The following is a 26,668-nucleotide window of genomic DNA, read 5'->3' as shown; positions in this document are numbered from 1 at the left end:
ATTGTAGGGTGGTCTTATTTCTGACCTTATCTAGACAAGCTGCCAAAAACATCACTTTTTAAATTGCTAGTGGGAAGAAATTCTACTAGTCTCTGACTTCAGATTAAAGGCACGCTGTTGATTTGGAAGCCAGTCAGTTTCAGACAAAAAATGAATTTAAAGGAGTTTCAGTTTTTACATTTGCTCCTATGCCCCCTCTGCCAACTTCTATAATGTTTTTACCATTGCATTTCTCAAATTTCTTTCTCCTGTTGCTTTGTCAAAGTTCCACACCACCCAGGGAAACTGTACCCAAAGGACTGTCAAGTACACCCAGTAAATGAACTGTCGTCTTTTTCCAGATATTCGGGATATGCTTAGCCCAGAACTTGGTTAGTGACATTGAGGCTGTCAGAGCCAGCTGGTAAAACTGCTGAAATAACCGCCACAAGACACTGGACAACTGAAAACCTCCAAAATCTCCAGTGTGTCACTCCGACACCAAGCTGTATGGACATGGGTGACAGGGAAGCCTTCTTTCCCAAGCGGTCTCAAGTCTACGCTGCTGGTACTGCAGTGAACCCTCGCTTCTTGGGGTTGGCTAATGGGTGGGCTGTTTAAAATCTGCGCTCACTGATAATTTTTTTTTTTTTTAAATCACCAACAAGCTGTTGAGCCATGAATCTCTACTGTATCCTTGCTTCTGAATAACAGGTGGACACTCTCTTTTTTTAATTGGTGTGTGTCAATGGGACAGAGTTGCATTGTGGTGTGTGGATATGCTGTTTATTCTCCATGTCATGAGCTCTTTGATAGCTGCCAAATGTTCCTGAGAAGGTTTCTTTCTTCAGTACATGCTGAAGGAACCATCTTCTTGTTTTTCACAGCTAAACATAGCTGCAGATCTTTCTGAAACTAAACCCATCAAACAGGAAACAACTTTCCACTCATCAATTGTACGTTTCAAGAAATTGTTTTAAAAACTAGGAAAAACTTTTATACAAGCGCTTCCAGACTTTCTGTCTGTAACAATCTGTGGTTGGAATCAGCAAGATGGAAGGGATAATTATCTAAATTTTCCAGCATCTTTCTTCGAGCAAGCATGAGGTTTGGGGGGGGCTCAGGTGTATAATGTTAAAAAGAGAATGAAATATATGTTAACTTAAAAAAAAAAAAAAAAAGTCATGAAGTAGGTACCCAAATACCCTGGCTATATCCATTGATTCTTTGGAATTTGGCATAACCTGATGTATTTGGGGCTGTCACTAATATTAATGCTTTGTTATAATTGTACAAAATTTCTTCTAAGGTGGTTCCTTGATCCTTTTCTAGCTGAAGTTTTGATTTTCATTCTTTTGTTCGTTCTTTCATTCTGACCTGCATGAGCTATGGAATTAGAATCGGAGAGACTTTGTTTTTAAATCCCTGCATGTGTTTCAGTAGGCTTCTAATCCAAATTTACTTATTTATTGGTCGATGCACTTGATTATGGAATGTTCCTATCCCCTTGGCTTGGAAGGGGGAAAGGAGGACAGCTTTGCTATAGTAAATGCTTCCCGAGAGTCAGCAATTTTTTTCATTTGCTTATCTGTGTGTGTTTCCCATCCTGCCTCACTCTGTCTGAATACAACAAAATGCTTTCTTGAACCAATAGAATAAAAGGATATTTTTAACTAAGAAGAGTGTATTGGGACCAACAGTGAGACTTTTGGTCCTTAAGAAATGGAAGAAGCGATAGAGTTTGGACTATAGCACAAGTATTGGAAGGGAAGGTAGATCAAACTCCAGCTAGATGTCTGTCATCAGCTTTTATTTCAGTAATGGTGTGATCGTGCACCTGATGATAACTTGGGTAGCCAGGGCACTTCATATACATTTAGCTTGTTTTATGGCCCTGCATAGTGTCTGTGGGCCCAATCGTGCCGGGGCTGACTGCCCTCATCTCTCGCTTCCCTCAAGAAGTAGTTGCAGGTGCTGGGCATCTATCAGGAGGTGCGTTAGCAGCATTCAGGACTGGCCCAATGTGTCCCCTAAGATGAATAAGTTAAGTGCAGAAAAAGTGAACACACTTGGATGCCATTTTCTTTCAAATCAGTATACTAACCTCCCTTGTGAGAGATGCAATACACGAGTGTCTATACACTTACACACGCTTTTTCTGCATTCTGGTTGTGTGGAGACAACCTGCATTTCTGCCCACAAAGGCTGGCAATATGCACCATTATTCAATGGCTTGGAAGAGCTGAGCAGTGCAGTTGCACTCTTGTCTTTTATTTGGTGTTACCTCAATCTCCAGTGAGCTCCACCTGGCCTGTAGCCGGCAGCATCCACACCCTTTGGCGTGTGCAGTTAAAGACCAACGGCAACTTCAAAGGACTTTTTTAAACTTTGAAAGTGTTTATAATACATTATCCTTAATAAAGGTGGTTCAATCTCATCAGAGTGTTACGTTTTTCTTTGCCACTCCTCTTAACTTGGGGAGCTATTGTTCATTTACCCTCAAGGGAGCACAATATTTTGCCTGATGGCAACAGAATGGAAAGTTTATTGAGCTAAAGATGCTACCACTTTGTTTTGTAGAATGGTGCGGTGTGGAGAGATCAGAGAAGCAGCATTCAGGAAATACACCCCTCTCGCCCTAGTGAGAGCATTGATTACGAACCAGCGCTTTGATTTTAAAAGTCCACATTACAGAATCCTGGTTGCCATTGATCTTTAATGCTGCTGCTGCTTCTGCTGCTATAGGCTTCTGAAGACAACTTCCATTCTTCTACTTGAATTTCCACAGTCGTACTGTAATTGACTTTTGTCTTCTCCTGCCGGTTCTCGTAGTTTCCTTCTCCTATTGCAAAGTCACAGTTCTGGGAAATGCCAGCAGCAGAGTATTGTGCTGATAGGAAGGGAATTGCTCTTCAAAAGGGGGAGACTTTGTTCTCGTGACTTTCAGGTGCATATGCAGAAAATGTACAAAGCTTCCTCTAGGTCCCCGAGTGACTGCTGTTTTAAGAACCACTAAAGAACAATCTTTATTTTTCTACAACCCTTTGTTGCTGCGAATACTAATCCTGCTGTTTAAGATGGTTTTGTTGTTGTGTTTTCCCTTCCCATTTTTGCAGTCATTTGTGGTCAAGCCACATTGAATGTTCAGAACCAGCTGCCTGTGCTGCATGTTCAAAGCCCACATGTGTATGCAGGGAATGTGTAATAGTGGCTACAGCTACACTCTGAGATTGGGGTGTGAATGTGATATCCCTGCTTGTGCGATCACCCAGTTAGTGCGACTATAAACAGCAGCATAGCTGTAATAGCACAGGTGACAGCTACTGCAGCTATGCTGGTATTTCTACTCCTTCTAGCTGGATGATAGCTAGTGCAAGCATGTCTACATGATCGGGGAATCCTCCCTCCCCCAGCTTTCAGTGGAGACATAGCCTAAGAGTGCCCACTTCCATGTGGAATTTAGGAGGGCAGTTTGGAAAACCATGCGAGGCCTTGGCACCTGATCTATTTGACACAGAACTGACCAAATGCAAACCATATTTCTCCTGGAAAGTTCCATTAAAACTTCAGGTGGGTCACAAACAGACCATGGATGCTGGCAAAATAGGCTTAACTTCCAGCAGGGTCTTGTTAAAGCAATAAGATACAGTAGGTATTATATTTCTGGGCAATTTCTAGTATGCCTCAGGTGGTAGTATTAGGTGCAAGTCTGAGGGCCGTTTTAACCAGCCACAAAGTGCAGTAGCTGCTCCAGAATACGTCGCCAGTCAGCTTTCTGGTAGCCTCTTACGGAGTGAAATGTTTGCATGTGCGAGGTGTTATATGCGTGGCTATGGCATTAGCTGACAGCTGGTCTGAAAGCTTCAGCTGTGTCCAGAGTTCTAAAGCCATTCCAGAGTTCAGATACACACACTCACTCTGGCTGATCTAACCTCTAATCACTCAGCCCAGATTCTTAGACCCTTTTGTTGCTGAACACCCTCTTTTAAAAAATAACAATTTGCGATGTCTTACATGACCAAATTTCTGTGTTTCAGCCTGCACTTTTCTCTTGTTGGTTTGAGACCCATAATATCGACTGTGGCTCTTGGAGTTTGAAGTGGTGGAGATTGTTGCTTACATGTTCTCTGTCCTCTAAACCTTCACCTTCCTTTCCTTTCCGAGAGATGCTAATTGTAGTGAATCAGGAGACAGAACCTGGTTTGGTAGGTTCTGGTGTGTAAATAGTAGCATGCAAATGAAATGGTTCTTGCACATGGCTGCTATTCATCGTAAATATGTATTTATACTCATGACAGATATACAATGTGAGAGTTTGCTGATCAAAATTAAAGAGAATGGTCACTTAAGCTTTACATATCAATTGGTTTGAGCCAGAAATGCTTTAATTGCCTGCCATCTAGTGTCTACCATGTAGAACTACAGCTGTCCTGTGTGTTGTGAAGGTGGAGCAGCTTTCCATTTTTGCTTTGGGTAGTTGAGGAACCGTCTCTCTGTGCTGCCTGCTTAGGATCTGAAAAGGTATTGACTGTAAAATCTAGGGGTGAAATTCAACCCTGGCTGAACTCACGGGGAGTTGACACCCCTCATGCCAGGACTAAATTTGGTGCTCGGTCTTGACTTGGCGTGGTCCTAAAATGAACCTGCGTTTTCACTTCTTCAGAAATGTCCTGGATAGAATTGGTTCCAATTACCAAAGACAAATAAGAGAGCCTCTGAATGCAAACGTTGGGGTCCGTTCCCCCTCCTTGCTAGGCGTATACTTTTTTGGAGTAATGCTAATGACACATCCAATTCATATTGCATTGAAAGGAGAATTGATCCTCGTCTGTTTAAGGCACAATCCAGGTTCCCAACCCTCATATCCTCCTTTTTGTCTGCCAAAATTATTGCAAATATTAATTTGAGTCTCATTAACCCAGTAGGCTGAAGTTGTCTAAACTAGGCCACTGCTGGTAAGTTTTGTTTCCTAAAAGCCATTTAGCTGTCAACTTTTAATGCTTAGAAAAAAGAGTTCACATCTCTAATAATATGCAGTGTAAAAATAGTCATTGTGACTTGTAATATACACCAACCTGGTGATCAACAGTATAGCATCATTAGTCTTTTTTGTTTTGCAGTACGAATGTCAGCAACAAGCTCCATCCATGTGTCTCCATATGCATTCTGTGTGCATAGTAGAGATGGGCCTGAACCAAAACCATGATCTGATCATCCCAAGCTTTGGGGAGATTGGGATCTGGACCCAAAATTTGTGACTCAGTCCTGTCTCTGGTATGTAACACCAATCTAGTTCATGGAGAATCTCTCTCCTCAAATCATCATAGGGTACAATGAAGGTTATTCGTTGTATTTACCTTTGTGTAATGTTTCTTTTTATCTGAATGTATTCTCTTGTGTTGCTTTTTTGTTTTTAAATCTGTGAGTTGCAAAATTGATTGTAAAAGCCAATTACACTTATTGATTGAAAGTATTGCTATAACAGAACTGCATGCTGGTAGAGTTTGACTTGAGCTTTAGTTGTCTGTTTTCCAACTGGTCATCTTCAGTCTGGAAGAAATGCCTAGTTCAGGTGCATATGTATTGCTTATATTTGTCATCTTTAGCATTAGAATGTGGTGATTTCAAAGGATGTAACTGGACTATACTTTGGAAGTTAACACAACTTCTTGGTAATTCATTTTAAGCTATTGAAAGTGGTCTTGATCATGCTATTTGTGTTTTTTAATAGGTGCATTTTTAGGAATGTTTTAATACATTAATGATGGACAATAGTTTTAATAGTTGTGCAGTATTCTGTATTTACTTGAAGTAAATCATTTTATATGCAATTTGTTAGATAATTACAATTTTATAAATAAAATTGTGTGAAGTACTGGTGAATGTTTACTTTTCTTTCACTCTAAAGGTACAAATACACTTTTAGCCCCCAAACCTATCTGTCATCACTAGGACATTTCATCCTAAAGTGTACATAGAAGATTACGTTTTCATTCTGCCGGAACAGGCTGTTAAATGAAATAATGGCTGGTGTAAGCAAAGATCATTCAAACACCAGGAACCCCCACATCTACTCTGATGTGAACTGTGGTAGGAAACTGGTAGCTAAATAACTTAGCTGTGTTGAGGACGTGAGTCTACTTGTTTTACCTATTTCCAACTATGATCTGTTACTCTTCAAATCCCAGAGGACACAATTTAGCACAGCTGTTGGAACTTCAGCCTAATTATTTTAGTGATCTTTTAGTGTTCAAAAGTCACTTATCCGGTAGTTCGGAGCATGGAGGGAACCTAATGATTCACCATGACAATTTTGGTAGAGGGCAGGTGGATACCCTGGCCTTTCTGAGGGTAGCAATTAAGTCTTTAATGCTTCACGGACAACCATACAGAATGGCTAGTTTTCGTGCTAAAATGTAAATGAGTTAAGTTTACAGCTGTGCTAAATTCTTGATTGTTTTCATTGTTCTTCTTGTGAATATTTCCATATAAATTTCAGATTAAAAAAAAATTTTATGTACAGATTTGTGAAATACTGTCCAGTGCAAAATCCCTAAAATCTATGATCTAATCAAACGCTGCATTAATTTCACAACTGATCCCGAGTATAAGTAATCCCAGTAATTTTGAAGAGTATAATAGTTTAAAACATGGTGGCGAGGAGGGGGGGAGGATTTCAAACAACTGCAGTTGTTAGTGTTCTCCCATTATAGCCCTGGTCGTTATCACTTGCAGATAAATTGAACTGTTTTCCATTAGAGCGGAAAAAATGCTTATGTCCATCTTGGCAGCATTTGTGTCTGTCTTTGTCAGTAGTGCATACACCAGCGATTCCCAAACTGTGGGTCGTGATCCCAAATGGGGTCACGCCATCAGCAGATGGGGTCATGGTCATCCCTAGTATGTGGCAAATTCCATTTTGCTCTGGACAGCCTGACCTCACACGAACCATGTGTATGAGGTTACACTGTGCAAAGAATGCCATTTTGTAGACCAGTGGGTGTCCTCTATGCAGTATGACCTCACATATACTGTTTGTGCGCGGTCATGCTGTGCAGTGGATGCCATTTTATTCTACAAAATGGTGTCCTCCATGCAGTGTGACCTTGCAGGTCTGGTGCATGTAAGGTCAGGCCATGGGGAGGATGCCATTTTGTCCTTCAAAATGGCACACTCCATGATTTCTGGGGTCCCGGGAGGAAATAATTCAGTAAAATGTGGTTGTGCTGGCAAAAAGTTTTGAAACCACTGGCATACACAGTACTAGTTAAGTATGAAGTTTAGGTGCGGCCAGTGAGGGCTGGGGGAAGGTTTATTTCCAGGTTCATCAAGAAATGGCAATACCAAGAAATCCAATTTCTGAAACTCCCTGAAGAGGATGAATTCTGCCTGAACAGAGGATCAAGGTGAGTAATGCCAAGTTACAGTGACTGTAATGTTGCAACAACCTTTGGCTTGTACAGGTGACAAGTTACAATGGAGGTATTAATGACCTTTTCTGATTGTAGTACGAGCATACAAGGAAAGTTTATTCTGCCTGGAATATCTGCGACCGACGCTTCAGGTTGTAGAAATCTATGTTTATATTGAGCCTACTTTAGATTGTTCCCCAGCCATTGGGGATGTATGAAGGATATATATTAGTCTCATTTCCTTTACCTTTGAGTGTTAAAAATCTTTGGACACCCAGTAAACCCCATTGCTTCCTGTGACTTGTGTTTGTATTTAATTCTTCCAATTCAGAGATGACAATGCCTATTTTTGAAACACAGGCCAGAGCATTGTCGTTTACAGCCAATTTCACTGCTAAGCTGGGACCCCAAGGGCCATATTTTAACCCAGCCTCCACATCTGTGGTCCACCATTTGTTCAGCAATCCTCTGTCAAATGCCATTTGTGTACACAGTTGTCTTCACACATACAAACAGTTGTGCTTGCAAAATGGTAAATTCAAATGTTGAGGCCATTTCAATATATATAGTACTAAGATTCTGGTGAGAGATTTGGGTGAGGGTGCTTTGCCCCTTTTAAGTTTTATTCAATAGAAAAAACATGGTTTCATCCCATGATGCAACTTTCATCTAAATTAGACTCTCTTCTAGGAGACCACAAGCTTCCCTGTGTGTGTGTTCTCTGTAAAGCATCATCATGTATCTGTAGTACTATAGACATATTATAATAAACCCAGGTAAGTTAAAGCCGTAGACCTAGGACAAGACTTGGCTAATTAAGTTCTGATGGGTGCTGTTATTTCTAACTTAATACTGATGAGGCCTCTGGTGCAGGACACGTTGAGGTGGAAGAAAGTTCATCTGACATCCTGACTTTGTCAAAATGTAGGTAAACCATTGCAGGGTTTTTTTTAAAACAAACATTTTAAATTTCCTTGTTTTCAGAGCAGACTGTCATCGATAGTGGAGGTGCAATTGGTTGCTGCCATTTGCCCTTGTGTGATGACATTTCACCGTTAGTCAGGGACCAGCTTTTCATCATGGACCAGAGACTTGCAGCAGTATGGACCAGGAAGGTGCCTTGATAGTGTCAGGTAGGTGATGAGGCACATGGACATGAAGATAAACTACTGATTTCAGAGCACTGTTGCTGCATGAAGGATTTACCTGTTTTATTGGGCCCTTTCTATTAATCATGGGACCTATTCAAACACAGATTTATAGATTTCTTTTTAAGGCCAGAAGGGACAATTACAATCATCTAATCTGACCTCCTGCATAACACAGGCCATAGAACTTCACCCAACAATTCCTGCGTCAACTTGTGGTTCAATTGAAGTGTATCTTTTTAGAAAAACATACGGTCTTTAACATCTGAGGGACGTGTGGTCGCAGCACAACTTGCTTTATTCCTAACTAATGGAGCTATTGGTATTATGTGTATTCTTTACTGTTTCATGATTGAGCACCTTTGATAACTGTTAAATTATACATTTAAAAAGCTTACATGCTGTTTCTGGTCGATGGCTGTGGCTAATAATTATCCATTTTCTGCATGATTATTAATTGTCTTTGGGATGGCATTTCGAAGTTCCTGTGTCCATATTGCTGGATGTTGCAGCCTTCATGGTCTGAATGAAACTCCCCAGGAGGTTCTATTTTTATTTAAACAAATTATATCCAGTAGAGTCTGTGGTTTAATGCAATGCTTTATACAGAAATTTAATTTGCGAAAAAATCCAGTGTTCCCTTTTTTTTAACCTTAAATATCTGCCACCAGGAAAAACTTACGGGGCTGAGTTTTTCCCAGTGAAATATCTTGTACGAAGCCAGGCTGATAAGATACATGAAACACTTTTTGTTCAAATGTTAGCAGATGTGTTTTTGGAGAGGCTGATGATTTGAGAGACAGTAAATCGAGTCTACCGCTGTATGACCGTTACAAGTCAAATGCAGTAGCTCGATAGGGTTAGGAGGAGCAGACAGTATGGCAGCTCCAACTTCTTTCAGCTTAGTTTGCAGTAGGCGGTAAACAGTGAGATGTCTGACACTACAGGCATAAAAATAACTCGACCAGTACAGGTTACAGTGTTATCTATCGACTGTACAGCTATTCCTAAATCAAACTTCACTCCAGCAGTTTGAACTCATTTGACTTCAGCGAAATGGATAGTCAAATGCATTTCAGACGATACAGTCCTTAGATCTGTGCAAGAAATATTGTTTTCCTCATTAGCGGAGGCTCTTCGACTAAATGATTCGATAGCAACAACAAGTACTGGGGTATGCAGAAATGTGATAAACTTCAATCCAGTCAAAACAGCAGAGGGTTCACTCCGACATCCATTTCTGTGTACAGGAAGCTCTCCCTTTTTGACATGATTATCATCAATGCTATAGACCATCTCCCAGTAAGCTGGATGATGACAGCTACGGTTACACCAGGCCCTAAGGGATATAAATACTCCTGGGCATAAGTGACTTGCTAACTGCTTACTTAGAGAGCGAGCTCTTTGGGGCAGGACCTGTCTGCGTGGTCTGTGTGTGTTCAGAACCTAGCGCAATGGCTCCCGGGCGCTACCGAAGCACAAAAAAATCAATAACTGACGGATTGGGATGAAACTCCTTCTTTTTAATGGGCATGTTGTTGTACAGGTACCCACGTCAGGGTTTCTAGCATCTTCCACTGAAGCATCTCGTATTGGCTGCTAGTGTTTGAGACCAGAAGTTGGACTACCTGGATCACTGACCTGATTTTGTATGAGAATTTATATGTTCTTATATCATCAGTTTGACTCCGGCTCCTCTCAGAGCATCTCTGGCAGCCAGTTGTTTTGCTTGAGACAGTGTCAGGGCTAGAGGAATTTGAAGTCCCCGAGGGCAGAAAACAAACCAAGTAAGTCTATACTTAAGAAAATCTCCCTTGCAACAGCATTTGTGGAAGATGCTTCAAATGATGCTATGCCGTTTTCTGTCAGGGCCAGGGCATCCAGTTGAGTGGCCCAGGGACACATGGCCTTTATCCCTGGGAAGTAGACACTTCAAACAAGACACGTGCTCCTCTAAATTCACATTTCTCCTAGTCAGAGAGACATTGGATAAGGTAGTGGCTAAAAATGTGGCCAAACAGTCCCTCCGCTTTCCAGGTAGTGGTTTCTAGTCTTGACTTAGAGCATTACCAAACAGTGATGCTCCGCCTCCTTCCAGCCATCTTCCTCAGAGATCTGACCATCAGGAGACAGATTCCAGAAGATTCAGAATCTGGTATCCACATTGGTCAAATACAGGAGCCCAACCACTGCTCAGTGCCTTCAGCTACTGGGCCTCCTGGTCTAGTGTGCAGGGGTCACCTCATAGGTGGGATCACACATCAGGTGCCTTCTGGCTTTTCTTCTGAAAGCATGAGAGCATTCCCCAGTGTGCATGCAACTTCAAGGACATGTCCCGAAACAGGTCCTTAACTCCCTGAAATGGTGAACAGCCCAGGAAGATGTTTGTACGGGTCTTTCCATATGCACAGGTTCTCATCACCACCATCTTGATGGAATGGTGAATACATCTGCAACGCAGAATGGCACAGGGTATCTGGAGCCCCGGAGAAAGAAATCACAGCATCCATCCCTTGGACCTCAGGGTAATCAAACCTTGTTACGTTTTGTCCATGTCCTTCTCAGAATCAGAGTCTGACAGCTCTCCTCCCTCAGCAGAGGAGGAGGTGTCTTGAGTCGGAGGACTGATACCTTTAAGGCTTTTTCTTAGCCTTTTTTTTCCAGTTTGGATTTTTTTGCATGTTTTGCAAGCCTGGCTGCCCGGCTATGCCATGAGCAGGGCCTTTTGTGGCTAGTCTTGTACAGGACCTGGAGCCTTCAAGGGAGAAATTTCCAGGAGTCCTCTCCCATAGGCTCCCATTCCTCTCAGGGTGGAGGATGGGGACTCACTGCCAGAGTTTCCTAACTCAAGCTGGAAGGAAGGGGGAGTGGGAGGGGAGCTGATCCTGAGCCCTGCTTCTTTCCCCAGAGCACTTACAATCAACTTCAGGGCTTTGGGCCAGGACCAGGTGCCCTGCTAGGGACTTATCCTTATGGTCTTGAATTGCCCCAGGACATACACCCTAGGCTGGCTGACTGAGGTCCTCCTCATCCTTAGAGCCTCCCCCAGTTTGGCTCTGATTCCTGGTCGGGCTTTCCTGTGGTGGAGTCACAGCTCGTTGGGGGCTAGGGGTCCCAAAGTGCCTGTTGGATTAAAATCTCCAGGCCCTGGCAGCACGAGGGTCAGCTGGTTGAGAACAGGCATGGCATAATTTGCCTTCTGTGGATCCTGTTAAAAATGTCTCGCAGAAGGATTACTATTTGGGCTTAGCCCTGCTCTGCCATCCCCCTAAAAGAGGGCCGAGGGGCTCAGCAGGGAGCCGCCACAGCGCTTCTGAATACCCCGTCCAGGAGGAGAAAACAAAGCTACTTGCAACTACCTGAAAATGAAAAAGGGCAATGGACAGGCTGGGAGCAGAGAACGGTGACTGAGAGCTGCTGCAGAGGTAGAAGATCTGGTGGGAAGCTGGAGAAAAGGCTTGAATTGCCTCTGGAAGTGCACACAGGAGGTGAAGGGCGCATGCACAGCAGAATTGGGGGAGATGCTGGGCTGCAGCAAGGGATTGTACCTTGGCATAAATGCTAGGGCCAAAGCCCAAAACCACACGACACCCCCTCCAGAGTACATACTAATGACAAGGGGCGGAAAATGGAGTTCAGTGGTTTCCTTTGTATTTCTTCTTTAAACTGAAGACAGGGCTTCTCATCATGCATTAATTCTGCATTTAAATACAAAAAGGGCAAGACAGAGGGTTACGGGTGAGAGCACTGGATTTTTTATTTGTTACCTCTAGGTACCATGGGTTTGACATTACTAGGCAAGACCAGTGAATGAGCAGCGATACATTCCATTCATACCTGTGTTTCCAAAGCACCAAAAATGGAGCTAGATTTACTATTTAATCCTATAATCAATACTCTAGGTTGGACTTGCTGCTTCCTGTATTGTCCCTAATTTAGCAGTATGTCATTAGGCAGTTAGGGGTGTGAGGAAAGAGTCATCATGTAGTACCACTTTTACATCATCATCGGACTACAACATGCACATTCTACGGCGTGGCCCAAGCAACAAGAATACACATAGAACATTTATGGGTGGAGACTTGTTTCTGACAGATTTATGTTAACACCGCCTATGGATTTTAGAACCCTTATTGGACAGATACCTACAGCAGTTCATCACTGTGTGTGGGAACATGACATGCGTGCACAAGTGATACAGTGGAAAACACAGCAGGAGCAGCAGCAGGCCAGAGGACAAAGGTGAAATCCATGATGGGATGCTGTATGGAAACGGGAGACCTTTCTCAGCTTTCTACTGCGAGTCTCTGCTCTGTGAGTGAGGCCTGCTGGGCGACAGTGTTGTTCTCATGGCTGCGGAGTTTTGATACGACTTCCAGAAATGCCAGGTTCTGCACTTCCTTGTGAAGGGGTTCTGGAAGACAGAAGCACGAAGGGTTCACACGCTGCTATCTCAGACCATGTGTCTATGCACATATGTCAATTTTCTGGGGGCTGCTAATGAGACACACTTTCCTTATGTTCTACTCTTGTACTTGACACTAATTGAGGTGATAGAGTTAATGGTGCCCACCCATAAAAAGGAGGGACACTCATGTCGCAGAGCACAGAAAAGCCTGGGTGGGTGGCAGAGAGGTAAGAGTGCCTATTTTAGCAATCACCCAGAAGTGACACACACACAGACAGCACCACTTTTGAGTGGAGTGATGGCAACTCTAGGGCCTAATTTTGTAATGTGTTGAGAATCCACAATTCCCACTGACGTCAGCTGGAGTGGTGGGATGCTCAGCCTTTATGAAATTCCACCCCCCAATGCCTTTCAATATGGTTACTAGTAGAAGACTGTATAGCCAGAACCTCACCTTTAGAACTCATTCCCTAAACTGGTCTTACAAAGCCAGGGCTCATCTGTTGAAAAACAGCTCTTGCCTAAGAGGTTGTATGGTTAGGGGTGAGTGTGTAGGGTAGTTGTCTACCTGACATTGCATCACTTGGTTATTGTTAATCTACTTACAAGTGTGTTCATTTTGACTGATGCATGGCCTGGTCCCTCTAAAATGGTGAGCATTTGTTTTCTTCTGCTTTAAGAAATTAGCATGGATTGCTTTGTACATTATTGTATACATAATTTAGGGTGGGGGAAAAAAGTAACGCAAGTACATCAGGAGTTCTGTTGAAACAATTGTAGGCACTGTATTTTTTAAAAAACGTGCTTCAGGCTTTATTTATATGCAGGGTAGGAAATTCTAGTAGACTCAATCAGCAACAAGATCCAAATATATTTCTCCTTCGCCAGGTGCTGCCAATTAAACCGAGACCTGGGCTGCTCATGAGAAATATGAACCTCTGTTTCGAATTAGCTACTTTTCGCACAAAGGTTATGTGCTCCTTTTCCTTGTAGCAAATTTTCTGTGACATTTGTTTCCTGTTCACCTGCTTCCAATTATCTTGCACGTTTTACCCCCCTACTGTGTGACAGCAGAGCCAGAGCCAGGGCCATGCATCTGACAACTTTTGTACACTGTGAACAATTTCAATTAAGCTGTTTTCAGTTCTGGAGTTATTCTACTGTGTAAGTATTTCCTATCCTTCTACTTCCAGGATAACACCATGTTTAAGCAGGTGTTACCAAATCAACTTCCAGGAGCTTACTGAGTTACAATGGCAGAAAAGCGCTGTTTAGCCAGACTCCTAGGCGCTTCAGGACCTTCATACACAGTGACTGTGTTAGGTTTGAATGCCCTGGGTTTTTTTCTGATCCTTTAAGTTACACTGTTTACATTTCCCATTGTCATCATTCTCTTCTCTTTTAACACACTGACTCCATTGCACCACCAGTTCCCAGCTGGCAAGAAATATATATTTAACTGGCAATATGCAACTGCCAGCACAAAGACGTGAAATGTAATATTATATCACATCACTGTAACAAAGGAGAGTCACAACAGTGTCCGTCAGCAAAACCATTTAGAGTGTCACTCCATTACGTGGTCACTGCAGCTAGGAGTGCGCTTCCCAGCCTGGGGCGGCAGACATGCTGCTAGCTCTGCTCAAGCGAAAGCACCCTAAGAACAGCCGTGTGATGCTGAGGCATGGGTGGTTACACAGGCCAGCCACCTTATCCCCATGGTCTCTACTTGGGTGGCCAGCCCGAGTGCTACCCATGCCATAAAATCCATGCTGCTATTTTTAGCACACTAGGTTGAGCAGAGCTAGCACCTCTGTCTGTCTACCCGTGCTGGAGGGCACTCCTGCATGCAGGTGCAGTGTAGACATACCCTATAAAACCAAAGGTCTTAGAAGCTACAGAGTTCTTAGCCACGCAGAAAATCTCTGCAGCTATTATTTTAAAATAACTTCAAGAACCTCTTCACTCACTGGCAGAGAAAACATCAAAACTTACAAGCATAAATATCCTATCTATATAGGGATTGGTGACATAAAAGGGAAGGACTTGGTAGGGTGGGGAAGAAGATACATTTGCAATTAATAGCAGGCTTGAAGTCCCAAAGTGGGGCATCCCTTTAAGTATTAGTTAAGACTAAAACATCACGTTTCCTTATTTTAGAGCAGGCGAGAGCTGCAGAAACAGTCACCTCTTCCTGGTGATAAGAATCATGGGAATGAAAAATGCAGCAAAAACTCTGGGGCATGCTCCATGAATCAGGTAGCTTAAGGAATGCACAGATACAAAAGGGGCAAGTGGAAGCTCAACAGACAGGTAGAAGAAGCTCCTGAGAATTGCTCCCAAGACATTCATATGGAGAGGGACTCAGAGAACCACTAATGCCAAAGGGATTAAAAATGTTGGGAATGCAACACACTAGTGTGAATTTCAGCACTAACGCTCGTGATACGTGGGTCTCCCTTCACTGACTCTAAATTCTGCACTTTACGAAGTCCCTCTATATCCTGCCTTGTGCATATTGCTCTAAAGATCACCCACCACCCCTGGAACCTTGCAGTAATATAGCAGTCATCATCAGTAACCACTACAGTAAAAAGACTGATGCCTTGTTTACACACACAAGTTGCACCCATTTAAATCAATTTAGCTAAACTGATGCAAACCCCTGATGCAAATACTCTAATATTATCCAGCACTGAGTTGTTATACAGCCTTCTGTACACATGGTAGAGCTGATTTCCTTCTCTCTCAACACTATAAATTAGGAGGGACTTCACCATAGTCAGTGGAGTTATGTCCATGTACAACCAGTGTGAGTGGAGAATTAGGCCCAGTGTATCTAGTAGAGGCCCAACGTCCAAGCTGAAAAATAAGTTTAGTTTTTAAAGGGGGGGGGGGGGAGCAAGGAGCAGAATAAAACAGCACCTTGTAAATACTCACCAGATCCCATAAGAGCACAGATCAACACCATGGAGTTGTATTTGATTTCTGGAGCACTCCTCTCATCTGAGAGCAGTCTGTGTAGAATCTGGACTAGTTTAGCATTTTCGAGATCCTTCTCAGCAGTGACTGCAATACAAATAAGTGAAAGTTGTAAATCCAAGAATATCATCAGTCATTTTTGATGCACAGTGTTTGGCCATGTACTGAAATATTTTTCTCCTGCACTGTAAAAGTGGTGCTGTGAAGTCTTTAAGAGTTGCCTGATATATGTTTCATTTTTTTATATATATATATTAATGTTACAATGTTAAGTCCTTGTGAAATAGTTTCATATTTTAACTAAAATCCTGATGGCAAATCCACTCTGCATTCTAAATACTGAGAAGCCAACTCCTGTTAGCCTTCCTCAGTCAAAACTCACATTGACTAAATGCTTTCCAGACTTAAAAGGGAATAAAAACTGAGGGTGTGATCTTTGAAATCAAAAGGAACGGAGGGCGCTCAGCACCTTTGGAGAGTGCTCAATACTTAGTAGGATCAGGCCTTGACTAAGGAGTATATGATTTGGGCGAAGTTTTATTGGGACACCGTCAACTTAGGTTAGGCCCAAAATGTAATTGTTTAAAGACAAATGGGAAGGGAGTAAAAGACCAAAATGAATAAAAATATTTTCTCTTTCAATGTGATAAATTTATTTTTATATCTAATGCTTCTTTGCGGTGGTTTTGGAAGGAGAACACAACAGCATTCTGCTAGTACATGAGAACAAGAAATTAAACTGACCGCAAAAGTAAGTAATGTTGAATCATCTAATTCTATTGTCCAAGATGAGGGAAGTACAAAGAGCAAGTAAGCAGGATAAATGGTGGAAGGGAAAATCCATTTTTTAAAATTCTTTCAACTTTAGCAAACTTTAAGGTGTTAGCAACACAGGACATGGAATTTAAAAATACATGATTTTTATAGCTGAGAAATTTAACAAAACCAGTAACAGCCATTATCTGAGCAGTACCCACCATTTTACTAGCTTCCCCATGACTGCATCAGCAGCTAGTCGATGTCTTATCTTAGCAGATCTCACTAAACTGGTTTAGGATGTCTACATTCAAGTGTAGCCAGAACCAGGTCCTATTAAAAACCTTTTTCTTAATTAGCCTCCTGACTAGGCTAGAACAATTTTTTTAAATCACATAGTTGATAGTGTCTCCAGTCTGAAATGTAATTATAAATATGACATCCTGGGGTTCCATGCTTATCATCTCTGAGTCTCCACAGCATTGTTAGAAAAATCATCTTTTTACATTATAACTATTAAGTCATTGCTAACTCTATCTAGGATCTGAAAGTCATTCTTGGGCCTTTCTTGTTCACACATCACCTCCTGTAATATAGATTCTGCAAGGCAAACTTGATCTGTGCAACCCCGTTTTTGCCTGTATGTGGATATGTTAACATAGATTCCCATGCTCATGACAGCAAATATCGTGTCAAACTGGTAAATTTCTGCAGGATCCCATATAACTCTACCCAAGAAACTCACTTCTGCTTGGATTTTCCAGCCCTGAGCCTCTCTTGAGCACAGACTAAAGGGAAAATAAGAAGAGCTAACCATCAGGATACTCACCTAATTCTAACGCTGCTATTAGTGCCAAAGCGACAAGAGCTTCGTTTTGCATTATTACGTGTTCACTAGTTGCCATGGTAGCTAAATGCTTGATGCCACCGCTCTGAACAATGGTCCTAATTACATCCTAAAATAAATAAAAATAACAGGACTGAAAAAAAGTTTGCATTACACATTAACAGAATTGAATAATTTAGCTGTGATGTATGCTGTAAGTACAGTTACGTAATACACACACACACACGTGTGTGTGTATAGGCCAGTGATTCTCAACGAGGGGTACACAGAGGTCTTCCAAGGGGTACATCAACTCATCTAGATATTTACCTTGTTTTAAAACAGGCTACATAAAAAGCACTAGTGAAGTCAGTACAAACTAAAATTTCATACAGACGACTTGCTTATACTGCTCTATATACTACACACTGAAATATTTATATTCCAGTTGATTTATTTTATATGGTTAAAATGAGAAAGTGAGCAATTTTTCAGTAATACTGTCCTGTGCCACTTTTGTATTTTTATGCCTGATTTTGTAAGCAAGTTGTTTTTAAGTGAGGTGAAACTTGGGGGTATGCAAGACAAATCCGACTCCTGAAAGGGGTACAGTAGTCTGGAAAGGTTGAGAGCCACTGGTATATGTATTTATACATAATTTAACCAGATGTGTGTTATAATATGTAATTGTTGGGTTAACCAAAAGTTAGAATTAAGCAATATTGGGTTAAGTCTGTTCCCCACCCCTCTTCCAGGTTATACTGGATGACATTGCTGTTGTGTTTTGCAGACCAATTTGCTCTAAAAGGGACTGCCCTCCAGCTAACCCTGAGCCCCATTTAAAATCAGCCAATCTGCAAAGACAACTAGCTTTCTTCTCATTATCCTGTAGTGTTGAAACCCAGCATCCCTTTGCTATGCTCTGGGTATGGAGACCCAGAACGACTCTTTTGTAATCTTGGTTTTCAATCCCCCATCATCCAAAATGCCTCTTGTCCTTGGGGGATGACCCCAAAGACCTTTAGAGAAGGGAGGTTGTTCTGTATTCCAATTTATTTAATAATGCAAAATGTGAAAAACAAAGTACGTAGGCAGGAAGTGAATAGTGTTCTCTCGAAACTGGTAATAAATATGAGACCATAAGTTACAGAATACCGATGTATTACTTTTTGTTCTAAAACCAGAATTACAGTACTTTTCCTGTTGCCCAAGACCTAGGAAACAAAAATCTTAACTGGATTAAATGCTCTTGGAGTAGTTATCATAGACATTTAAAGGACTCTGTCAATGTTTTTAGGTCCAAAATTTTACTTGTATTTGTAATAAAATGATAGATGAAGGCCTCTGAGTTCTTTATCTATTTATTTTTCGTTATTTTTTTTAACTAGTCTTTTTCATAGGACCTACAAACCTCACACTGTTAAGTGCTTCTCCTGGAGCTAACACCAATCAATTTATTTTCAAGCTTCTGCGATGTTGTTACAAATGAGAGTAAGGGGAGGAAAGAAGCTGTTTAAAGGAGATACTACATTGTGTGTCAGTTATTCTCACGTCTGAGTGTAAGTCGCAGCTGCAAAATACATGCCCCAAAATCAGGTAACTGTGTGTGCTGCATGGTACTTGCACAGGCAAATGCATTTGTGTCTCGCAGGTGCATCTTAAGCACCGAAGTTTGAAAAGGTGGCCTGCCTTTTAAATGAAAATTTGATTTGTTACTTCAGTCCTTTGAGTAAGATGATTAAAGTGAAATGCAATGACAAGGACATGCAATAAAATATATCCTTCAGTGCTCCCCTTTCTACCTGCAGCGACAAACCAAAGACCACAAACTGAGCCATGGGCTTAGAATGATTTATGTTCCAGCACTTGCACAGATTATTGCAATCAGATTTTGTGCGCAAGGAAACAAAAAATGCAAGCATGAGCCTGGAACCTCGAAATGTCTTCAGCTAATCATGCTGAAGCTTCACATTTCTTAACACAACAACTGAATGGAAACACTTGGGACTAGGTTAGGCTCTGAGCTTACTGCCTAAGAAATTCACAGCCAAAAAGCTCTTCACTTAATGTTGAATTACCTAATGCACATACATATGTAAAAACTTATTTTTCTTTTACTTGCAACAAGTCCCTTCTAATTAGACTCCTCTCTACTAAGTGCTGAGGACCTCCTGCAAAGCTCTGAGTGCCTTCAGCTTCTGCTGCAGTCACTGGGAATTGAAACAAAGAACCTCTCGCTATAATTTTCTACAGAAGGGCCTAAGTAGCTTGGAGCCCAAGTCCCATTTTCAAAAGTAACTCAGATAGTTAGGGGCCTAAGTCTCTTTGAAAGTCAGTGTGGCCTAAACATCTAAATCACTGAGGCACTTTTGAAAATGTCACCTTATCTTTTGTAGGTGCATGAATTTAAAATATTAGTGAAAGTACAGTAAAGAGCCATGCAGCTATGCCAACATCCAAACCTAGAGGGCAGTGCAAGTATAAAATTAAAAGAGAGTGAACTCATTTTTCCACTGTGTTGAAGGGCAGTCTTTGAGCCTCTAAAAGCTCAGAGATTCTTCTGCACTGAGTGATTTTTGCTAAATTCTGTGTTTAATACAAACATTAGCTGTTCCATGCCAGTGTTAGTATCTTTGCTTTACATTTTTGAATGCAGTCACTCTGACCCAGACTGGTAAAAACTCACATCTCTGCTCCCATGGTTTCTTAAAATAGCAGCAGAATTCACCAAATGCACGTGACTGACTGTGAGAAAAAAAGGTATTCAGAATTCTGGGAAAAAATTAATACTGACTACTTGTAGAGGCTGAATACAAACCATATGATGGGCAGGAGAAATATGAGAATACCCCTTGCATAAGAACTGACCATGTAAAGGGATAACTACCCACAGATCCCACTGACTTAAATGGGAGCTGAGTAATCTCAGCATCATGCAGGATCAGGCCCACAGCACGCATCTGTTTCTGCTTTGCAGTGCCATTCGTGAATCAGGTCATTCTTAACTTGTGAACATATTTCTCAAATAGCATTTCCCAATATCAGGCTTGATCCTGCAGTGCATACTTATACAAGGAACCACATTGAATCAATGGGTAAAATATAGGCCTGGCAAAAGAAGGAATGATTCTCAGTGGTTGCAACAGGCAGGGCCGGCTCCAGCTTTTTTGCCACCCCAAGCGGTGGAGGGGAAGAAAAAAAGAAGAAAAATCCAATTGAGCTGCTGCCGAAGAGGAAGAGAGGGAATGAAGGACGTGCCGCCCCTTTCTATTGGCCGCCCTGGGCACCTGCTTCCTTCGCTGGTGCCTGGAGCCGTCCCTGGCAACAGGGGGTCACACCTGCTAATCCCAGAGCTTTCTTTGGTCCAATATGACTACACAGCTAAGCAAGGACTGCAGGTTCTGGTCTTTCATGTATTTTGTATAAACTCTGTATAGTGTAGCTAACATGGTGAGGAGTGACTAGAAGTGCACTGACAGACAGCTAGTATTATCTTTATACAGTATACAGTATACTATACATTTGTAAGAAAATGTTTGTAACTGAACAACTCATTGAAAGCTTGAAACTGAAAGAATAGCACTGAAACACTTTTTATAAAAAACGGGCCAAGATTCTCTTATCCCTTTTATGCAGGTGCAAATCTGGAGTAAAGTCATTGATCATGAATGGATTTACACTAGTGTAATTCAGAGCAAAATTTACCCCACTGGCATTTATAAGTTACAGTATAAATATATGTAGGTCAAAATTTGGGCCTACTAACCTAGACAGTGTCCCTTTAACAGGCTTCCTATTTATGAAACAAATAGTTTTTTAATCAAATAATTGGCATTTATATTCAACTTGGTGCTAATGTCTGATTGACAGGCTCCCTGGAGCCAGAAGTCCCGTATTCTTACACGCTAGAGGTACAGCACAGGAATTAGTCATACAATTTCCTTGTCACTCTTTCCCACCAACATGGCTCAATCCTAACTAGATGGATCATTTCTAGGAGATGACAGGTAAGTCTCCATGTCCAATCAATCTTTGGCCTTTCTTCTGAGAATATCAACAAAGCTGCTTAATGCCTGTCCAATAGAAACTGGAGACAAGCCACTGGCTTATTTCAAACACTCATCAGAAGGGGACTTTTAAATCAACATGGGTCCGAATGGGATTCATATAGATGACCCGGAGGCTGTCAATCTCCATTTGTCAATCTTCTGAGACATCCAGTCCCATTACAAAATATGGCCATAATTCTGCAAGCTAATTTGCTTGGTTGGACTCCTTGATGTAACGGGGGCTCACCATAGGCAGAGATTCCATTCACGCAGATCTCACTGCAGGGGGTCAAGGCCTGTGTTCTAAACTGAAAATAGAGCATGGCATGACTTTCTTTTAAAGACTCTCCACATGAACTGAATTTTTTCACCAGTAACTTACTTTTGATTTGCTATGTCGTATAAGTGCAGAAAGCAGTCTGTTTGACTCCCCCATCACACCTGCATGATCCTTGGCTTCACACCATTCCACCAATCGTTCAACCAATTTCACATTCTTTCCCAGCTGTTCAGCAGCTTCTGCTACATATGATACAAGCCAAAATAAAACAAGGTTGTCATTTTTCAGCATGTGTCAGAAATATATGCATGAAAGTTTCTAAGAGGAAGAAAAATTGTAAATAAGAATCTTGTTACTCTGTGCTAATAGAGGGAAAGTCCCAGTTTGCATCAGTGAGTAAAACTAGTAAAAAATCGGGATGGGAGTGAATTGCATAAAAAATTTCACAACATATTTTCCTGGTACATTTTTTTTTCTTTTTTCCCGGATGAAACTTTAAAATTTAAAATATTTTGACCATTGCAGTTTATGGATTATTGAATACTAGAGACAAAAAAGGTGACACATTCCCAGTAAGCCAATTCATAGATCTATGGATTTTTAAGGCCAGAAGGACCATTGTGATCATTTAGCTGACCTCCTGCATTAAACAGGTGCTAGGACCTTCCTGAATTAATTCTTTCTTCAAATCCAATAGCTGTGACTGAACTAGAGCAGATCTCTTGAGAAAAACATCCACTCTTGATTTAAAAATTTCCAGTGACGGCGAATACACCACAATCATCGGTAAGTTTTCCAATAGCTAACTTCCCTCACTGTTAAAAATATGCACCTTTATTTCCAGTCTGAAGTTGCATAGCTTCAAATTCCAGTCATTAGATCTTGTTGTCTACGGGAATGAAGAATCCTCTGTCACCAGATTTCTGTTCCACTTACAGACTGTGATCAAGTCACCCTTTAACCTTTTCACTGCCAAGTTAAATAGATTGAGCTCCTTGAATCTCTCTCTCTAAGGCATGTTTTCCCATCCCTTAATCATTCTTGTGGCTCTTCTCTGCACCCACTCCAATTTTTCAACATTCTTCTTGAAACATGGACACTAGAACTGGACACAGTATTCCAGTAGTGTTGAAACAAATGCCAAATACAAAGATAATATAGCCTCTCCTCTCCTATTTGATATTCTCAGTATGTAGAGTGCTGCATCACTCCTTTGAGGGGAACAAGTGAAAATAAAGGTGGGTACCACTGGCTCTGTTCTGAAGATGATAGGGCCGTGCCCCTCCTTCACTGGAAGGAAAAAAAGGAGCAACAGAACTGGCAGCTGTCCTATCTCCCCTCAGCACAGAACATGATAGCCATCTTTACCTTCACTGCTGTCACCTCGATGGCTGTTCTCAGGACACACAAGTACAGAGGAAGTGGGGCTGCCTCTGAAGGGAAGGTGGCATTGGTCTAATGGCTTCCATGTTCTGTTCATCTCTGCAGCAGTGAAGAAACTAGATGGCAGCCTTTAACAAGGCCTGGGGAACAGTGGACAACCTGGTCCCCCAACAGCATCAGTGGGAGCAGGAGCCAGCTAGAAGAGAGATGGGGAAGCACATTATGTGCCTTTGTCCTGTCTCAGGATGGTGCTGAGTACCACGGTTGGGTGCAGAGGTGATGTAGCACTGTCACAAAGTAGTTTGATGTCCCTCATATTGACTCACAAAGTAGTTTGATGTCCCTCTTAATGACCTGATTTCCAGAGCTTGCCAATCTGTGCTGCAGCGAGGAGCAAATCAGCAAGTCCACACTCAGGGCAGAATTGTAGTTTACCATTGTACAGTTTAGTAAGGCTGTCCTATACTTTAGTTACAGATTTGCTGTGGTATACTCATAAATATACCACTATATCATCCATTGCTATTGGGTAAAAGGATGTAAATATTCAACAATGGAAACCAGACATCTACTGTACTTACAAACCCTTGTGAATTTTACAAGGGCTAGTATTCAGAAACTGTGGCGGAGGGTTGGTGGAAGCTATTTGATATAGCAATTTAAAAAGATGCTTGGAATTTAAAGAAAACACCAAGGAGTCACAGAGACTCTTTATAGCCTTCTGTGGTTTGCCACTTTATTTGATAGTTCTAGCCACTACGTGATAGCTGCAAATTACATGACATTTATCCAGTTTGAAATGGCAATTTATCAGTTATTAAATGGATCAGCCCATTTAAGAGTGCTAGATACAGAGAAGGTACAGAAAAGTGGGAACTGAGTAGCACAACATGAGGTCAAAACACCTGCAGTTAGATATATTCATAATGTGCCAGTTTAGAAGAATGCTGAAGTAGAAAAGTAAGTAAGTGTCTGAAACGTGTTCCGATTGTCCATGGTAGTCAATCCAGAATTTTTAAATCAGCTCATAAAAAGAAAAGGAGGACTTGTGGCACCTTAGAGACTAACAAATTTATTTGAGCATAAGCTTTCGTGAGCTACAGCTCACTTCATCAGATGCATTCAGTGGAAAATACAGTGGGGAGATTTATATACATAGAGAACATGAAACAATGGGTGTTACCATCAAGTTTCTCTCATTGTGCTAACACTTAAGTAAAAAAAGAACTATTTTTCTTCTAGAAGAGCCTTAACAGATTATACCAGAGAGAGAATCATAGAACATGAAGAACTGCTTATTTTTACCTTGTGCATCTATTAACATTCTTAACGTTCCCAACAGCTTGAATTGAACCGGGGGCATCTCCGATCTGAGAAATTTAAGTACTGCTTCTGCAACGCCAGCTGATAGCATCTTAGCCTTATTTACAACTACACAAATAAAGAACAGAAATTATCTCACAAATCATTTTTGATGATACATTTAAAGTTGGAGACTGTCATTTCCAAGACAGTCCAGGAGCAGCTTTTCTATGCACACCAAAAAATAGCATACTAATGTGTACATTGTGAGCACACACGCACGCACACACACACTTTATATACATTATTATATGGTTACCTGGACACAATGTGAATTTGAATGTTTTGTTCTTATGCATAAATCTAATTTCAGTGCTCAGCCTGACTATCTCAGCTGAATGCCAGAGTCCTCTCCATGGACAATAACTATGAGAGCAGGAGTTAGAGACCTTCTGGAGAGACAATTCCACCCTAAAGGTTTGGAATAGACGCTGTGTACTGAAGGATCAGGTTAGTGGGGGGAATCTCTTGCCCTGCCGCAGTACACTGTGCAAACAGCAGTGTGGGATATCCTGCAGGGAGTGAGCATTCCTTACGCAGCCTCCTAAATCCTGTCTCATCCCATGTGGTGAGACTACACTGATTCCACCTCCATGAGGCTCTCCACAAGTGGTGAGGAGGGGGCAGGGTTTGCCCCATACTATGCTTAATGAAAGTGATACGTTAGTTCATATTCTAAATAATACTTAACAGGAAGTACCCTGCTGTGGCAGATATTCCTTGGTTCCCAAGGTTCTACATATTGGTTTGAGACCAATCCTGCACATATTCATGGGAGGCTGGCCCACTGAAGTCAGTGGGACGACTCGACTGGATAAGGTGAGCAGGAGATGGCTCTCTAGCATTTTTAAAGGTATGCGAATTTAGTAGGTATTAATGTTCAGTCTCAGGAAGTTAATATTTTTCAAAATTAAATGTATGCAGTAAAAAGAGTAAACTGATCAAAGAGAATGATTTTTGGCTCAGGTCATTGGAAAGTATAGGTTTTATATATACTCATTATATATTTCCTTTGGCTTTTATGTGAATTTTTATGTTCAGGCGATCAAAAATTGATACAAATGATTAAAAATGACAGTATTTAGGACTTGGCTGGCCCACCACCTTCAAAGACTATTACAAACGTTAACTAATCCTAATGGATCAAATGTCCTGATAGGCCTTCTCTAACGCAAGCTCTGAGAAATTACAGCAAGATATGGTATATCAGAGAAGTGAACAGCTCTCTCTGCTACGATGGAAATCCTAGGTAGGATCCCCCATAAGCCAGAGAGAGCTCAAAATGATGCAGAACAGTTGCAGAGCAACGGGAAGTGACATTGAGGTCTCCACAGCCTCCTCCTGCATATTGCAGAGCCAGGCAGCACAGCAGCTCTCTCCGTGGGAGCGCAGGGTGGATGTATTGCGGGACAACAGTGGCAGAAACATAGGCAGTGGGTCTGTGACCTGGCCACCGAACCCTCCCAAAAGATGAAGAAGTGGCTGTGGCCTAGCTGCACAGATGCTCCCTAGCCTGCCTCCAGGTTGGCTGGGGACAATGCCATCCCGCACATTGTTTCCCCTGGGCTTTGCAGTGGGAGCCAGAATTCACCCTGAGAGATTAGCAGTGCGACGTAAGCCTTACCAGGAATAGCCAGGTTTCTGAGTGCACTCAATGCTGCATGCTGCACAGTTACATTTCCATCTTCCACATGTCTGTCTAGTAGATCCATCAGCTTTTGAACTATCCCATTATCCACCATATGGATGCAGTTTCCATCTGCACAAGGTAAGATGAGTCACTTGTATGCTCACAATCAATCTTAAATGCGTACAAGAGCTTCTCACTACGAAAGTGTAATTTCCCCCTCTTCCAAATTTTCCAGTTCAGGTAAAGTGTAGCAACTTCAATTACAGGAACAATTACGCATTTACAATAAAGGAATGGGAAATAGAGAAGAAGGTAAAAATTGAAAACTCCAATAGCATAATACAAATATATATTTGAAAAGTGCTGATTGAGGTAGGATTTACTAGAGTTGAAAAATTCCTAAAAAAGTGATAATGATTCTTTAGTAATGTGTCTGAATCTTCAATGTTGAAA

The 26,668-nt window shown here is 41.6% G+C and overlaps 2 protein-coding genes across 9 annotated transcripts in view; one reads left to right on the top strand and one right to left on the bottom strand.

The window, feature by feature from the left end:
* Window positions 1-5,854, top strand: part of TSPAN5 (tetraspanin 5) — a 146,982-nt gene extending 141,128 nt beyond the window's left edge. For all 4 annotated transcript variants that reach the window (XM_075127540.1, XM_048846611.2, XM_048846609.2 and 1 more), the window contains one exon: window positions 342-5,854. In XM_075127540.1, coding sequence (XP_074983641.1) covers window positions 342-407 — 66 coding nt within the window. In that variant the 3' untranslated portion in view covers window positions 408-5,854. The remainder of the gene's footprint in view (window positions 1-341) is intronic.
* A 6,417-nt stretch (window positions 5,855-12,271) lies between these two features.
* Window positions 12,272-26,668, bottom strand: part of RAP1GDS1 (Rap1 GTPase-GDP dissociation stimulator 1) — a 155,201-nt gene continuing 140,804 nt past the window's right edge. For all 5 annotated transcript variants that reach the window (XM_048846605.2, XM_048846606.2, XM_048846607.2 and 2 more), the window contains 6 exons: window positions 26,210-26,344; window positions 24,529-24,654; window positions 21,943-22,082; window positions 17,515-17,641; window positions 15,888-16,016; window positions 12,272-12,953 (listed from right to left, as the gene is read on the bottom strand). In XM_048846605.2, the coding sequence (XP_048702562.1) occupies window positions 12,826-12,953; window positions 15,888-16,016; window positions 17,515-17,641; window positions 21,943-22,082; window positions 24,529-24,654; window positions 26,210-26,344 (785 nt within the window). In that variant the 3' untranslated portion in view covers window positions 12,272-12,825. The remainder of the gene's footprint in view (window positions 12,954-15,887; window positions 16,017-17,514; window positions 17,642-21,942; window positions 22,083-24,528; window positions 24,655-26,209; window positions 26,345-26,668) is intronic.

Source organism: Caretta caretta, chromosome 4 (genome assembly GCF_965140235.1).
Source record: "Caretta caretta isolate rCarCar2 chromosome 4, rCarCar1.hap1, whole genome shotgun sequence".
Classification (NCBI taxonomy): domain Eukaryota; kingdom Metazoa; phylum Chordata; order Testudines; family Cheloniidae; genus Caretta; species Caretta caretta.
The sequence above is the reverse complement of the archived record's forward strand: the minus strand, read 5'-3'. Positions and strand labels throughout refer to the sequence as shown.